This window comes from Hyla sarda, chromosome 12 (genome assembly GCF_029499605.1).
Source record: "Hyla sarda isolate aHylSar1 chromosome 12, aHylSar1.hap1, whole genome shotgun sequence".
NCBI lineage: Eukaryota > Metazoa > Chordata > Amphibia > Anura > Hylidae > Hyla > Hyla sarda.
Window position 1 is genome coordinate 80,480,758 of NC_079200.1, and position 17,703 is coordinate 80,498,460.

General features: G+C 41.2%; 1 protein-coding gene and 1 long non-coding RNA gene across 9 annotated transcripts in view; one reads left to right on the forward strand and one right to left on the reverse strand.

Moving 5' to 3' along the window:
• LOC130297121 (uncharacterized) overlaps window positions 1-3,181 on the reverse strand; it is a 170,406-nt gene extending 167,225 nt beyond the window's left edge. For all 6 annotated transcript variants that reach the window (XR_008849407.1, XR_008849408.1, XR_008849409.1 and 3 more), the window contains exons 1-2: window positions 3,048-3,181; window positions 2,642-2,812 (exon numbers count right to left, since the gene is read on the reverse strand). This is a non-coding gene — a long non-coding RNA (uncharacterized LOC130297121). The remainder of the gene's footprint in view (window positions 1-2,641; window positions 2,813-3,047) is intronic.
• Window positions 1-10,550, forward strand: part of KCNG1 (potassium voltage-gated channel modifier subfamily G member 1) — a 163,975-nt gene extending 153,425 nt beyond the window's left edge. For all 3 annotated transcript variants that reach the window (XM_056549395.1, XM_056549396.1, XM_056549397.1), the window contains exon 3: window positions 3,134-10,550. In XM_056549395.1, the coding sequence (XP_056405370.1) occupies window positions 3,134-3,889 (756 nt within the window). In that variant the 3' untranslated portion in view covers window positions 3,890-10,550. The remainder of the gene's footprint in view (window positions 1-3,133) is intronic.
• Window positions 10,551-17,703: the final 7,153 nt, after the last annotated feature.

The following is a 17,703-nucleotide window of genomic DNA, read 5'->3' on the forward strand; positions in this document are numbered from 1 at the left end:
CAGGGGGAGAGAAGCGGCGCCGACAGCCAGGGGGAGAGAAGGGGCAGCGGCACCCATTGCCGGCGCCGCTGCCCCGTTGCCTCCCCCCATCCCCGGTGGCATAATTACCTGGGTCGGGTCCGCGCTGCTGCAGGCCTCCGGCGTGCGGCCCCTGCGTCGTTGCTATGCACGGCGCGGCGCACTGACGTCATGCGCCGCGCCGTGCAGCGCATAGCAATGACAAAGGGGACGCACGCCGGAGGCCTGCAGCAGCGCGGACCCGACTCAGGTAATTATGCCACTGGGGATGGGGGGAGGCAACGGGGCAGCGGCGCCGGCAATGGGTGCCGCTGCCCCTTCTCTCCCCCTGGCTATCGGCGCCGGTACCGATAGTCACGGGGACAGAACGGGCAGCGGCGCCGATAGCCAGGGGGTGAGAAGGGCCGGCAGTAGGGCTCTAGACCCCAGGGAAGGCAGGGGGAGAGAAGCGGGCAGCGACGGCCTCTCTCCCCCTGCCTTTCCTGGGGCGGTATCAGCGTATAACACGCACATAGACTTTAGGCCAAAAATTTTTGCCTAAAAAGTGCGTGTTATACGCCGATAAATACGGTAATTTATTTATTTTTTGCTGCATATAAAAAACAAACAGAAAAAAACATATGTACCTTATCTGTGGAACTCTTACGTGATGTCAACAGAACCATACATTTTTATATCCAATAATTTTGCTCAACCCCAAAAAAAAAAATAACATAAGAACATTGATAATTGATATATGCAATTATACTGCACTTTCTGTAAAATTACCCTTGATGATATTTGCAGTGATTTTGCCCTAAGGCTTTAAGTCTTCAATAGTGTTGGGCACGAATATTCGCATTTCAAATTTTTATTGAGAATATCGCAAATTTGCGAATATTGCGAATATATTTGCTATATATTTGAAATTGCGAATATTTGCTTTCTTTCCACATATGCGCATATTCGCATAAGTGAATATTCGCATATGCGCATATTCGCATGTGCGAATATTCGCATATTCCGTCTTTTCACTTGTGGGACAATTAGAATGATGCAAATACACTTGTCAGAGGTTGTCAACAACATCCCTAGCAACCAATAGTAAAGTTGCCCTCCCCCTCACTGTTTTCTTCCTACAATACACGAATATGCGAATATAACGAATACGCGAAATTCACGAATATAGGACGAATATCCGTCTATATATTCGCAAAATATCGCGAATTCGAATATGGGCAATGCTGCTCATCACTAGTCTTCAATATGGATGGTGCAGTCAATGAGCAGCTTGTAAGGTTACAAGTCATAGACAGTGTGATGTGAACATTAATCATATCTAGTCACTTGTCCATATCCACTGAACTCTATAGCCACAGGTCTTATGTGACAGTTAAGAAATGAATTACACTGATCACAGACTAATGAGGATACAATAATCCTGGGCATGTCCCTGTAATGTGTATCTAAGTAACAATATTAATTGGTTACACGACAATGATTGTATGTTGAAACCATCTTGGAAAACTAGTAATTGGTTTCAAAGTGCATAAAATGTCAACCCAAAATAAGTAAAAATTTTAATTAAAAAAAAGACAAGATAACTAATACAAAGTGAGCAGGTGCCTTATGAGGGTCTTGTACAGTATGTAGTGTTCCGGAAATGCAAAACAGAGGCAGCAAATCAGTGCATGCTCTTAAATAATACAGGGTTTTTACCAGGAAAATTCCAACTTTGGTGGCTTGTGTGAATAGCTGGAAGATTCAACCAATCAATCAGGACTGTTTTTGGCAATGTATGTTGAGTATAGTAAGATACAATCATCCAGGAAAGACCACCGTATGCTGGAAATATTGTAATATTGTCCACACAAACAAATCCGGTTCAGTAGCAAAGGTCAATGAAACTGGTCTCAGGATTAGAGATACATTTTCTATTGACTAAAAGTGTAAAAAAAATCCAGAACCCAGCATTGAGAACTGTCTGTCAAGTGCTATTGTCTACGTGTGGCTGTTGGTTTTATGCTGCACTTACCCAGATGTCTTAGGTGCCACTAGTGGACACATCAATATGTGGCTCTATATATCACACTATTAGCAGTCATTAAAGGAGTTATGGACCATAAGGTGATTTTAGTATGTATCTGCCAGACAGTAATAGCCATGCTTAGGAATCTGTGCTTGTCTTTGGGATAAATGGCTATGTGGTGAGATAACCATAACCCTGTGGCTAACTTTTTGCAAACTGGAAATTTTCTGTTGGGTTTCTTCTAGAGATCAGCGAACTTACAGTAAATTCGATTTGTCACGAACTTCTCGGCAGTTGATGACTTAGCCTGCATAAATTAGTTCAGCTTTCAGGTGCTCCGGTGGGCTGGAAAAGGTGGATACAGTCCTAGGAAAGAGTCTCCTAGGACTGTATCCACCTTTTTCAGCCCACGGCAGCATCTGAAAGCTGAACTAATTTATGCAGGATAAGTCATCAACTGCCGAGCAGAGAGGTTCGTGACTAATCAAATTTACTGTAAGTTCGCTCATCTCTAGTTTCTTCCCTTAAACTACAAACCCCATGATTCCTTGTTTGTAAGTCTGAGGTCATTTTTCTTCCTCCCACACATCAGCCACCCCACACATTGAAACACACCCGTTTTCCCTTTAATGCAATAGACCAGTGTTTTCTGACCAGAGTTCCTCCAGCTGTTGCAAAAACAAAGATCTTCCTCCCACCCAGCGGTCGCTCTTCACCCATTGAAGCAAAGACAGGCTCCCTCTGATCACCTGACTAGGGATGTAATGTCTCGGGCTACACTGCAACCTGGGAAAACAGAGAGACAACACTCATTTTGTGTGCTGTTAAAAATAAACCTTGGGGCAAAAATCACAGAAGAATTGCAAGACCACCATGAAACATAAGTACAGACACTATATTATAAACTACACTATAACTTTACAGCCCCTGTAGCATAGTCCAACAAAAAAAAATCCCAGAATACCCCTTTAATAAACATCTGGAAGCCTCCAGGTAGAAATCTTATGGTAAATGAACCTACCAGTATATTTAGTTATTAGTATTTAGTTACTTCTGTTGAGTAATTATTCCTTTTCCAGGTTTCTGACTGTTTACGCTTTTCCACAGGGTGAATGTTCCAGCATGTGCTATAACATCTTCATCGTGGAGTCGGTTTGCGTGGGCTGGTTCTCGCTTGAATTTATCTTGAGATTTATTCAATCCCCCAGCAAGTTTGTGTTTTTGAGGCAGCCTCTGAACCTCATAGACATTGTGGCCATTCTGCCTTACTACATCACGCTAGTCGTGGACAACACATCTGTGGACCAGAAGCCGGGATCAGGGAACATTTATTTGGATAAAGTAGGCCTTGTACTGCGCATACTCCGTGCCTTGAGGATTCTGTATGTAATGCGCCTTGCCAGGCATTCACTGGGCCTGCAAACACTGGGCCTTACTGCCAGACGGTGCACTCGTGAATTTGGCTTGTTGCTGCTATTTCTCTGTGTAGCCATCGCCCTTTTTGCCCCCTTGCTGTACTTGATAGAGAACGAGATGGCAGACTCTCAGGAGTTCACCAGTATCCCTGCTTGCTATTGGTGGGCAGTAATCACTATGACCACCGTTGGCTATGGTGATATGGTACCCAGGAGCATACCAGGCCAAGTGGTAGCTCTCAGCAGCATTCTGAGTGGAATTCTTCTGATGGCCTTTCCAGTGACCTCTATCTTTCATACCTTCTCCCGATCATATGTAGAGCTGAAACAGGAACAGGAGAGAATGATTTGCCGGAGGGCACAGCTGCTGAACAAAACTCAGCTGGGTAACATGTCACACGGAACTGACATTGTATCAGAAAGCATATCATCTGAGGAAAAAGACTGATACAGTACAATACAGAAGACATAGAAGCAGCAGAAATGATGGCTTGACAAGATGACTGTAGAGTAGGAGCTTTTTTGCTCGCTATAGAATTGCAAAACTGAGCAGCATATCTGTGGCATTCTACAACAATACCAAGTATTACCAGGCATTCCAAGCTCATATGGTCAATGAAAAGAAACGTGTGTCTCCAAAGTACCCCTTGCTAATTGAAATTAAGATCCCCAATTTCTTGTGATAAGAGTTATTATATTTAAATAAATTAATTGTTTCCAAATATATCAAAGGTTTAGGTTTAACATGTTTTTTTAACACCATTTTTCAATTTATATTTGGAATGAACTTGTATAAAAGATTCACTTTGTAAATCCATTCCTTTACATATCTTGCATTGATTCTAAATTACATCTGGCTTTATAATCCAGAGCTGTATTCACAATTCTGTAGCTTCAGAGCTGAAATGTCCTAGCTTTCACTGGCGACCTGCATTCTGGGAAGCTTCGGGGGAGATTTATCAAAACCTGTGTAGAGAAAGAGTGGAGCAGTTGCCCATAGCAACCATTCAGATTAGTTTTTAAATTTTTTAATAGTCCTCTGAAAAATAAAAGAGGAGATATGATTTATTGCTATGGGTAACTGACCCTTTTTTTTCTGCACAGGTTTTAATAAATCTCCCCCATTTCTGCAGGAGAAAATGTGTCAAAGGCAGATGTGAATCCAGCTGGAAGGGAAAATATAATGGAAGGTGTACTGCTTCTCCCTTCAAGCTGGATCCATTTCTGCTTTTGGCACTTTTTTTTTTTTGCTGCAGAAAATCTGCAGTATTTCTAAAATGTGTGTTCCTTATAAGAGTTCATCTAAGCTGGATGGATAATCAGCAGAAGAGTTAATACAGCTCTGAAGTATAGAAAAATCTTCATATTTAGGGTCAGTACATGCCTAGTAACAGACTGTATGTACACGGTGATTCTACCAGTGGAATGGTAAGTACAGCACTGGAGTATATGGGTCCATTCACACGTGTGTATTTCTGCTGCAGATTTACTTTAGCAGATTTTGCTGCCCATTAAAGTCAATGGGCAGCAAAATCTGCAGCAGCAAATCTGCAGCACAAAGACGCACGTGTGAACTGACCCTAAGGGTGCGTTCACACATGCGCAGATTTAACAGCCCATTAAAGCCAATGGGTTGCAAAACCTGCAGCAAAAATACGCACGTGTGAACGCACCCTAATACACGATGTATTAGTGATATCCCATTGACAATATGAAAATGTTTTGTATGGTTTATCTTTACAGAAACTTCTCTGTTACTGCACACCAGATGAAGGTAATAAAGGGGTTATCTCAGGAAACATTTTCTTACTTGAAATGTTGTATTCCCTTAATGAGCCAAGAAAGTTACATTTTTGCATATTAATTTTTTTCTCCTAAGAGCTATGCCTTTATTTTTTCCATCTACAGAGCCATGTGAAGGCTTGTTTTTTGCAGGACCATTTGTACTTTGTAATGTCACCCTTCATTTTACCATAAAATTTACTGCAAAAAACAGTAAATAGTTTTGAGATGAAAAAAATACATTTATGCAAATTTGAGTGGTTTAATTTTTATGCCATTCACTGGCTGAATGGATGGGAATTGGTATACAGTAAGGACCAGACATACAGGCTGGAGTGTAGGTTTCTTTGTGGGTTTTATTTCCCTACAATTTATTTTGCACATTATTTACTAAGGTTTCCCTACATTTTCCACTTTCCCTACACTTTGCTTTTTTTTTTTTTACACATGCTCTGATCTGTAGGTTTTCCTCAACTCAAATCCACCACATTTTATGTGGAAACCTTAGTAAATATGTTGGGTTTTTGTGAAAATGTCAAGGACACGGCCCTTTTCGGAGACCACGCTCCTTTTCCCCCAGTGGACACGCCCCCTTTAGTTAGTTGGGGTTTTTTCAATTCTGGCGCAAATTCTGGTGCAAATTCTGGCGCAGACAGAATTTCTGGTGCAATGCGACAGAGTCTGGCGCACAACCTGACAAAACATGTTCCGGACGCTGGGGCAGTGGAGTAGCCCTTTAAGGACAATGAGAACCAGAGCGGTGCTTGCATCATGCACTGCAGGTCCTGGCTGCTATCAGCAGCCAGGGACCCGCCGGTAATGGCGGACATCGGCAATCGTACTGATGTCCTCCATTAACCCCTTAAGGACTCGGGTTTTTCCGTTTTTGCACTTTCGTTTTTTCCTCCACACCTTTTAAAAATCATAACCCTTTACATTTTGCACCTAAAATTCTATATTTAAGCTTATGTTTTGTGCCATCAATTCTTCTTTGCAGTAACAGTCATTTTAACAAAAAAAAATCCACATTGAAACGGAAAAAAAATTCATGGTGCGACAAAATTGAAGAAAATTTTTTTAATTTTGTAGCTTTTGGGGGCTTCCGTTTCTATGACACCTTTTCTTTATTCTGTAGGTCCATAGGATTAAAATGATACCCTACTTATAAAGGTTTGATTTTGTCTTACTTCTGGAAAAAATAACTACATGCACGAAAATTAATACGGACACAGGGTTTTTCAGTTTTTGCATTTTCGTTTTTTCCTCCTTATCTTTTAAAAATCATAACCCTTTCAATTTTCCACCTACAAATCCATATTATAGCTTATTTTTTTCGTCACCAATTCTACTTTGCATTGACATTAGTCATTTTACCCAAAAATCCAAGGCGAAATGGGAAAAAAATCATTGTGCGACAAAATCGAGGAAAAAAACACATTTTGTAACTTTTGGAGGGCTTCTGTTTCTACGCAGTTTATATTTCGGTAAAAATGACACCTTATTATTCTGTAGGTCCATACGGTTAAAATGATACCCTACTTATATAGGTTGGATATTGTCGTACTTCTGGAAAAAATCATAACTACATGCAGGAAAATGTATACGTTTAAAAATGTCCTCATCTGACCCCCAATAACTATTTTTCTACGTACAGGGCGTAATGAGGGCTCATTTTTTGCGCCGTGATCTGAAGTTTTTATCGGTTTTTATCGGTACCATTTTTGTTTTGATCAGACTTTTTGATCACTTTTTATTAATTTTTTAATGGTATAAAAAGTGACCAAAAATACGCTTTTTTGGACTTTTGAATTTTTTTTACGTGTACGTCATTGACCGTGCGGTTTAATTAATGATATATTTTTATAGTTCGGACATTTACGCACGCGGCGATACCACATATGTATTTTTATTGACACTTATTTTTTTTACAGGAAAAGGGGGGTGATTCAAACTTTTATTAGGGAAGGGGTTAAATTATCTTTATTAACACTTTTTTTTGCAGTGTTATAGGTCCCATAGGGACCTATAACACTGCACACACTGATCTCTCATGCTGATCATTGGCGTGTATTAACACGCCTGTGATCAGTGTTTTCGGCGCTTGACTGCTCCTGCCTGGATCTCAGGCACCGAGCAGTCATTCGCCGATCGGACACCGAGGAGGCAGGTAAGGGCCCTCCCAGTGTCCTGTAAGCTGTTCTGGACGTCGCGATTTCACCGCGGCAGTCCCGAACAGCCCGACTGAACAGCCGGGATACTTTCACTTTAACTTCAGACGCGGCAGTCTGTATGGGGCTCATTTTTTGCGCCGTGATCTGAGGTTTTTAACGGTACCATTTTTGCATTCATAGGACTTATTGATGCCCTATTTTGGACTTAATTAATGATATATTTTTATAATTCAGACATTTTCGCACACGGCGATACCATATATGTTTATTTTTATTTACACTGTGTTTTTTTTTTATGGGAAAAGGGGGGTGATTCAAACTTTTAATAGAGGAGGGGTTAAATGATATTCATTAACTTTTTTTTTTGCAGTGTTATAGCTCCCATAGGGACCTATAACACTGCACACACTGATCTTTACCATTGATCACTGGTTTCTCATAAGAAACCAGTGATCGATGATTCTGCCGCTTGACTGCTCACGGCTGGATCTCAGGCACTGAGCTGTCATTCGGCGATCTGACAGCGAGGAGGCAGGTAGGGGCCCTCCCGCTGTCCTGTAAGCTGTTCGGGATGCCGCGATTTCGTTCCGGCTATCCCGAACAGCCCACTGAGCTAACCGGCATGCTTTCAGTTCCAGTACGTCATGTGTCCTTAAGGGGTTAAAGGGGTACTCTGCCCCTAGACATCCACCATGCCATGAAGGCCGCAACTCCCCCTCCCATAGACATGAGTTACATGACGTCACGACCATGGCCGCCCAAACCCAGCCTTCTGAAAATAGCTTTCAGAACACCGGGTGCTGCGCGAAGATCGTGGGGGGTCCCAGCTGCGAAGATCGTGGGGGTTCCCAGACATCAGGAGCAGAGTACCCCTTTAAATGTACTATTTTTGTACAAAAAGTTATAATTTTTTTTAAAAGAAGTAAAACAAAATCAGACCTGTATATTCTATCCATACATTTACATTGTATGGACCTACAGAATAAAGCCCCCAAAAGTTACAAAAGTTACAAAATGGCTGTTTTTTTTTTTTTTTCAATTTTGTCCCACAAATGTTTTTTTTTTTTTTGTTTTGCTGTAAATTTTGAGGTGAAATGATTGATGTCATTACAAAGTAAAATTGGTAGCGCAAAAATCAAGCCCTCATATAGGTCTGTGGGTGGAAAATTGAAAGCATTATGATTTTTAGAAGGTGAGGAGGAAAAAACGAAAGTGCAAAAATAAAAAAGTCCTTAAAGAGGTACTCCCGAGGAACTGTCCAGAGCTGGAGAAAATCCCCATAGCAAACATATGCTGCTCTGGACAGTTCCTAAAATGGACAGCAGAGGTCAGCAGATAGCACTGTGGTCATGACAGAAGAGAAATCCAAAAAGAAAAGCATTTCCTCTGTAGTATACAGCCCCGAAAAAGTACTGGAAGGATTAAGATTTTTTAATAGAATTAACAGATCTGTTTAACTTTCTGGCACCAATTGAGTTAAAAAAAAAAAAGTTTTCCACGGGATTACCCCTTTAAGGGGTTAAAGGAGATATCTCATCCTAAAAATTACAGAAAAATGTATCCCCCTATCCGCAGGTCCTGAAGGGGTTAGTTGCACTTTTTTTTTTTCGCCATACATTTTATGGTTAAATGAAAGGTGTCATCACAAAATTAAAAAGTTGTCTGTTAAATGGCAGAAAAAACAAAACCACTAAAATAAAAATTGCCTGGTATTCACAAGGACCAAAACCCACTGTGTCCTTAAGGAGTTAAATTCTTTGAAAGAACATGTATGTTTTAAAAATAAAAAAGCAAAGCATACTCACCTGCCCTGATCCCCTGCTGCTGCTGTCCCCACAGCACCAAGTGCTGGAACGAAACTTCAGGGGAAGTGGTAAGCTTTGGTAGCTCTCTGATTGGAAGCTGCGGATGATTGGGACAGGAGAGTATGCTTTGTTTTTATTTTTAAAAGCAACTCAAGTCTAGTATAAAAATTTTGTAGCAAAGAATAACCCTGTAACTAGAAAGTACAAAGACGCTGGTAATACTGTGGCGCATCTGACACCGCTATGTCACAGGTCTGACAGCAGCGATGCACTAAGTTGCTGTCTGTTTAAAGTAGCAGTATACTGTTAATCCCTGTATAAGTGAAAAATTATAATATTTATAGAAAAGAAAGCTATTTGTAAAATTATTCATCCTGTGAATTTTACAGAAGATAGCAGTAAACCATAACGTTGCAAAAATGGATGGGAGAGCTTAACTAATCTATAGGGTGCAACCAAGTGTCCCAAGAATGAAAAGTCAAAACAATAAAAAAAGAAAAAAAAAAAAACTGTAAAAGGTAGTGCACACCCAAAAAAAAAAAGAAAATATATATATATATGACACACATTAGAAATCACTTACAGTTACAGTTGAGTTACACTACTAACATACAGAGTGGGCAAAACACTAGCCCCAGACTATGGATGAACTCTACCAACTATATCCTAATTCTATCAACCATATCCCCGTCCCAAAGTATTGAACACAATGAAATAACATTCTATGCATGGAACATAGTAGACAAAACAAAAGGCTATAATAAACCTAAACCATTAAGTATGCATGATTTCACGGAGTCACCGAATGCACAAGCAAGTGCCATCAATCAAAGGATCAGAAAAAATACAGCCATAGATGGTAATGGCATATTTAACATGTGCTCCACAGAGGCCCCACAAGTTTCAATGCTCAGGGCAACTTCCTCAGGGGTTCAGTCATAATTTGGGGTTATAGAGCAATATTGATTATTTTTATTTTGCATGTACTCTTTGAGAGAGAATGTCTTTCCCCCTCTGATTGTAATGTGCTCAATTGTGAGCTTTTAAAGTTTTTTTTTTATGTGTGTCATACATATACTTGTTCAACAAAAATTCAATTTTGGGGTGCACAAGCTGTTGGTGTTCTTTTTTTATATTGTTTAAAAATAAACTATAAGCTAGCAAACTGTGCTTAAAAAAGCCACAAAACTCTGTAAACAATAGCTTTAATATAGCATATTTTTATTTCAAAGCCTAAAACGTCTTTGTGTTTGATATTCTATTTTTGCCATAAATAATATTATTTCTAATATGTTTTCTGTAGATATCTGTACATAAAGACAAGTAATAAATAAAGTGGTGATGAAACATGTCTCTGCTCCCTAGGTGAATTCCCTTTGAACGTCCGGCGCTGCAGAGGAGTACTGTGATGTGCACAGGCTTCCAGATGGAGGATTAGGGGGGAGAATGAGTCATTAGAAAACACAGATGTTCTGTAACTGGTTATCATGGGGAAAGGAGTTTAGATGACAGCTGTAACAATAAGTAGGAAGGTTTGTTTGCCAGATTGGGAGAAGCTTTGTACTGTAATGACAAGCAGGTTCACCATCTTTGCTGTGATCACTGAATTAATCTCCTGCAGCACAGCTCGCTGCTTGCACTGTTCAGACAGATGGAGCAGCAAATAGTGGGATATCTTGCTGATAGCTTCTTAGGGGGATTTACAATAGAAAACATATTGTTCATCTTGTGAACACCCACTTATTACAACCAGGAAGTAAACTGGACACTTGTATAAGCATTTAACGCTCTTGGTCTACATTGTGTAGCAGTGCCAGGAATGGTTATCAGGGATTACTATATTTCCCAAAGGTTTCAGGTAGAACATATGTCATCAAAGGAAAGCTGGGTGAGATATGGGAAATCGAGAAATAGTTAAATTCCTAGCGAGACTTGGCTTTCTACAGATTTTGGTCAAGTCGGGCCTGGGTATTTATGGGATGAATAGTAGGTTTAGTAGTAGGGCCTTTCAACCCCTTCCTGGGCTTCTTCAGATTTCTAGACTAGCCCAGATCATCACAGGTGCTGAAGACAGCTTGTTGCTGCGCTTTAAAACTAGGTAAGAGTCAGTCTGCTTGTAAGGCTCTCAGAAACCTGTACCACTGAGGAATTTAAAGGGGTACTCCGGCGCTTTGACATCTTATCCCCTATCCAAAGGATAAGATGCCTAATCGCAGGGGTCCTGCCGCTGGGGACCCCCGTGATCTTGCACGCCGCACCCCGTTTATAATCAGTCCCCGGAGAGTGTTCGCTCCGGGTCGGATTATTGTCAATCACGAGGCCGGAGCGTTGTGATGTCAGGGCTCCGCCCCGTGTGACATCACGCTCCGCCCCCTCAATGCAAGCCTATGGTAGTGGGCGTGACAGCGAGACCCCTGCGATCAGGCATCTTATCCCCTTTCCTTTGGATAGGGGATAAGATGTCTAAGCGCCGGAGTACCCCTTTAAATTCAGATGTTTGCAGCCTAAAAAGGGGACATGTAACCTGTGTAGCATGTTTGTTTTCTACTTTTGTTTTGTGGCTGGTAGTAAACCAAGCTTTAAGTTTAGTTAGCGCTGGACAAGCAGGATGTATTCTTGTGTTTATGAATGTTGTGTTTATACTGTATGTGTTGTTACTAAAATATAATGACAGGAGAAGCCCTGTTTAAACATTACTTTCACGTCCCTGTCTCTGACTGCTAGTTTGCCACAATTTGACTGGTTATATGGAGCTCATCTCCCACAACAGTCCTAGATCCAGACCAACATCTCTGATCTAATGTTAAATTCAGAGCAGCTGTGTAAGGCTGATGGTTGGAACCACCATCTTTCCATGTGTCCAGATCCTTACCAGAGTCAGGTGACATTCTTTGTGGCATGTATCTGCCGTGCTTTATGGTCTTGCTGTTCTGGTGTGTCTCCTGCTGCAGGTTACTGCTCTGTACTCTAGGGTCTACGCGCGAGCACTGGCTGAATATTATAGCAATAGTGTGCACTCACTAATGCATCCTCCTCAAATCCCTGCCCGGCCCTTTCTATAAAACCTGTTAAACCACCTGTTGCCTGAGGCCTCAGCAAGGTTGTGTATTCAGTATTGCTAAGGTCTCTGTGTCAGCTGATTCTGTGTTTCTGATCTTGCCTGTCTACTGGACTTTGCCTCTGTCTCATCCCCTGAAACTTGACCTGTCTCTCCTGTTAATGAACTTGGATGATCTACCACAATTTCTGTCTGTTTGATGCTTGTTCCAGCCAGCCTGCACCTGTAGTCATCTTGGCTAGGTGTTGTCATAGTACTAGCTCTGCTAATAAACGCCTTATCAGCTCTGCTGCATCTGACGCAATTCTGCCTGCCTGGCTGACTACCACTTGTGGCACAGTGGGTCCACACCTGTGACGTGTAACAAGCTGTATTCCATAAACTCCACAGATATTGGAGAAGGTTATTCTTATGTCTCATTTTTCAGCAGCATTTACAATAACCCTTCAGCCATCCACACTGACCAAAAGAGGATACCTAAAACAGGGTGATGTAGTAGAGCTCTGCAGTGATTAAAGGGGTACTCCCGTGGAAAACATATTTTTTTTTAGATCAACTGGTGCCAGAAAGTTAAACAGATCTGTAAATTACTTCTATTAAAAGATCTTAATCCTTCCAGTACTTTTAGGGGCTGTATACTACAGAGGAACTGTTTTTCTTTTTGGATTTCTTTTATGTCACGACCACGGTGCTCTCTGCTGACCTCTGCTGTCCATTTTAGGAACTGTCCAGAGCAAGAGAAATCCCCATAGCAAACATATGCTGCTCTGGACAGTTCCTAAAATGGACAGCAGAGGTCAGCAGAGAGCACTGTGGTCATGACATAAGAGAAATCCAAAAAGAAAAACATTTCCTCTGTAGAATACAGCCCCTAAAAAGTACTGGAAGGATTAAGATTTTTTAATAGGAGTAATTTACAAATCTGTTTAACTTTCTGGCACCAGTTGATAAAAAAAAAAAAAAAGTTTTCCACAGGAGAACCCCTTTATCCCCGGGGGTTTTTCTGTTTTTGCATTTTCGTTTTTTGCTCCTTGCCTTTAACAAATCATAACTCTTTCAATTTTACACCTAAAAATCCATATGATGGCTTATTTTTTGCACCACCAATTCTACTTTGAAATGACGTCAGTCATTTTGCCCAAAAATCTACGGTGAAACGGGAAAAAAAATCATTGTGCGACAAAATTGAAAAAAAAAAAACGCTGTTTTGTAACTTTTGGGGGCTTCCGTTTCTACGTAGTACATTTTTCGGTAAAAATGACACCTGATATTTATTGTGTAGGTCCATAGGATTAAAATGATACCCTACTTATATAGGTTTGATTTTGTCGGACTTCTGGAAAAAATCATAACTACATGCAGGAAAATTAATACGTTTAAAATTGTCATCTTCTGACCCCTATAACTTTTTTATTTTTCCGTGTATGGGGCGGTATGAGGGCTTATTTTTTGCGCCGTGATCTGAAGTTTTTAACGGTACCATTTTTGCATTAATAGGACTTATTGATCATTAATAGGACTCATTGATCATTTTTTAAATGATATAAAAAGTGACCAAAAATGCACTATTTTGGACTTTGGAATTTTTTTGCACGCACGCCATTGACCGAGCGGTTTAATTAATGATATATTTTTATAATTCGGACATTTACGCACGCGGTGATACCATATATGTTTATTTTTATTTACACTGTGTTTTTTTTTTTTATTGGAAACGGGGGGTGATTCAAACTTTTAATAGGGGAGGAGTTAAATGATCTTTATTCACATTTTTTTTTCACTTTTTTTTTGCAGTGTTATAGGTCCCATAGGGACCTATAACACTGCACACACTGATCTCCTATGCTGATCACTGGTTTCTCATAAGAAACCAGTGATCAACGATTCTGCCGCATGACTGCTCATGCCTGGATCTCAGGCACTGAGCAGTCATTCGGCGATCGGACAGCGAGCAGGCAGGTAGGGGCCCTCCCGCTGTCCTGTCAGCTGTTCGGGATGCCGCGATTAGCCGTGGCTATCCCGAACAGCCCGACTGAGCTAGCCGTGAACTTTCACTTTCACTTTTAGCCGCGCGGCTCAGCTCTGAGCGCGCGGCTAAAGGGTTAATAGCGCGCGGCGCCGCGATCGGCGCTGCGTGCTATTAGAGGCGGGTCCCGGCTTCACTATGACGCCGGGCCCGCCGTGATATGACGCGGGGTTACTGTGTAACCCCGCGTTATATCAGAAGAGCAGGGCCTTGGTCCTTAAGGGGTTAAGGTGCCACAGATGGATAATGCCAATAATTCCTTAAAATATTAGCGTTAAAAAGGGTTCTGTGAAATTAAAATATATTTATATATTTTATTAATTTACGCTGAACATCCCCTTTATTAGAGCTCCATCTAGTAGCAGGTTGGACCACCTTTGGTCTTCAGAACCGCTGCAATTTTTAATGGCATAGATTCCACTATGAAATTGTTCCAAAATATCGGTCCAAATCAGACTGCATTGCTTCTTGTAGCTCTCTCACAAAATTAGATGGAGATTCTGACATGCTCTGAACCTTGTCCCAGAGATATTGATAGGATTAATATCTTGGGACTGTGAAGGTTGGGGAAGCAAGAAAACAGCTGTCATAGAGAAATAAAATTGGACGCCACAATACTAAGAAAACCTTGATGTTTTCCCACAGCTCCGTGATTTAATTTTTATAGTTTTACCCACTGGGACACCACTGTTGGGCTGCAGTTTCCTGACTAATCTGGCTGTTCATCAGAACGATTCCTGACATTCTCCTTATACACCTTTTGGTGGAGAGTTGTTTCTGTCCACAAAATCCCCTTTTGCTGAATCTCCTTGTACCTCAATCAACCCATTTGCCCTGTGGGCCGTGTCGTCTGTAGGGCTGGTCGTGGACTCATTTAACTTAATGATGCGCCTATAATTAAATGCGCCCTTGGCTGTTTGGCAGAGTGAAGAGCCTTTGGCTCCTTGCCTACCTGTCAATCACTCTTGTGGCCGCCTGTAAAATGCAGGCAGCCACAAATGGCCAAACATCCTTCCTCTGCGTTCCGGCGCATGAGTGACGTCAGTAGGCACCAGAGCACAGACCTAAGGAGAACATGAGAAGAGAGGCCACACTATCCTGGGCATGGGGAGTATTTTTTAGTTTGTTTTTTATCCTGGCTACCTAAAAGGGGGCTACTATTTCTACCTAAAGGGGGATGCTATTACTACCTGCTGCTACTACTACTACCCAAAGGGGGCTGTTAATACTTCTACCTAAAGGGGTCTTCTACTATTACTACTTAAAGGGGGCTACTATTAATACCTAAAGGGGGTGCTATTACTACCTAAAGGAGGATACTACCTATAAGGGATGGCTTATAACACCTAAATAGGGGCTGCTAATACTACTACCGAAAGGAGGCTACTAATACTACTATCTAAAGTATACTGCTAATATTAAAACTACCTTAACCCTTTAAGGACCATGCCAATTTTCACTGTAGGACCCGGCCATTTTTTGCACATCTGACCACCACAAAATTTGATGAAAAATTTGAAAATGTAGCATTTTTCTAACTTTGAAGATCTCTGCTTGTAAGGAAAATGGATATTCCCAAATAAAAATGTTTTTGATTCACATATACAATATGTCTACTTTATGTTTGCATCATAAAATTGACGTGTTTTTACTTTTGGAAGACACCAGAGGGCTTCAAAGTTCAGCAGCAATTTAGCAATTTTTCACAAAATTTTCAAACTCACTATTTTTCAGGGACCAGTTCAGGTTTGAAGTGGATTTGAAGGGTCTTCATATTAGAAATACCCCACAAATGACCCCATTATAAAAACTGCATCCCTTAAAGTATTCATAATGACATTCAGTCAGCATTTTAACCCTTTAAGTATTTCACAGGAATAGCAGCAAAGTGAAGGAGAATCTTCATTTTTTACACTCGCATGTTCTTGTAGACCCAATTTTTGAATTTTTACAAGGGGTAAAAGGAGAAAATTTATACTTATGTTTGTAGCCCAATTTTTCTCGAGTAAGCACATACCTCATATGTCTATGTAAATTTTTCGGCGGGCGCAGTAGAGGGATCAGAAGCGAAGGAGCGACAAGGGGATTTTGGAGAGTACGTTTTTCTGAAATGGTTTTTGTGGGGGCATGTTGCCTTTAGGAAGCCCCTATGGTGCCAGAACAGCAAAAAAAAATAAACACATGGCATACCATTTTGGAAACTAGACCCCTTGAGGAACGTAACAAGGAATAAATAAAGGAATAAAAGGAACCCCACAGGGGTTTCACAACTTTTGCATATGCAAAAAAATAATAATAATTTCCACTAAAATGTGTGTTTCCCTCCAAATTTCACATTTTTGCAAGGGTTAATAGCTGAAAAGACCCCCAAAATTTTTAACCCCATCTCTTCTGAGTATGGAAATACCCCATGTGTGGACGTCAAGTGCTCTGCTGGCGCACTACAATGCTCAGAAGAGAAGGAGCGCCATTGAGCTTTTGGGAAAAAAATTGTTTGGAATGGAAGTCAGGGGCCATGTGCGTTTACAAAGCAGGGGAGCTTTGTAAATGCACATGGCCCCTGACTTCCATTCCAAACAGTACCAGAACAGTGGACCCCCCCCCACATGTGACCCTATTTTGGAAACTGCACCCCTCACAGAATTTAATAAGGGGTGCAGTGAGTATTTACACCTCACTGGCGTTTGACAGATCTTTGGAACAGTGGGCTGTGCAAATGAAAAATTTAATTTTTTATTTTCACGGACCACTGTTCCAAAAATCTGTCAGACACCTGTGGGGCGTAAATGCTCACTGTACCCCTTATTACATTACGTGAGGGGTGTAGTTTCCAAAATGGGCTCACATGTGGGTATTTATTTTTTTGCGTTAATGTCAGAACCGCTGTAAAATCAGCCACCCCTGTGCAAATCACCAATTTAGGCCTCAAATGTACATAGTGCGCTCTCACTCCTGAGCCTTGTTGTGCGCCCGCAGAGCATTTTACGCCCACATATGGGGTATTTCTGTACTCAAGAGAAATTGCGTTACAAATTTTGGGGGTCTTTTTTTCATTTTAACGCTTGTGAAAATAAAAAGTATAGGGCAACACCAGCATGTTACATTTTTTTTTTTTTTTTACACTAACAAGCTGGTGTAGCCCCAACTTTTCCTTTTCATAAGGGGTAAAAGGAGGAAAAGCCTCCCAAAATTTGTAGTGCAATTTCTCCCGAGTACGGGGATACCCCATATGTGGTCCTAAACTGTTTCCTTGAAATACGACAGGGCTCCAAAGTGAGAGAGCTCCATGCGACTAAATTAGGGATCGCATAGGGGTGGACATAGGGGTATTCTACGCCAGTGATTCCCAAGCAGGGTGCCTCCAGCTGTTGCTAAATTCCCAGCATGCCTGGACAGTCAGTGGCTGTCCGGAAATGCTGG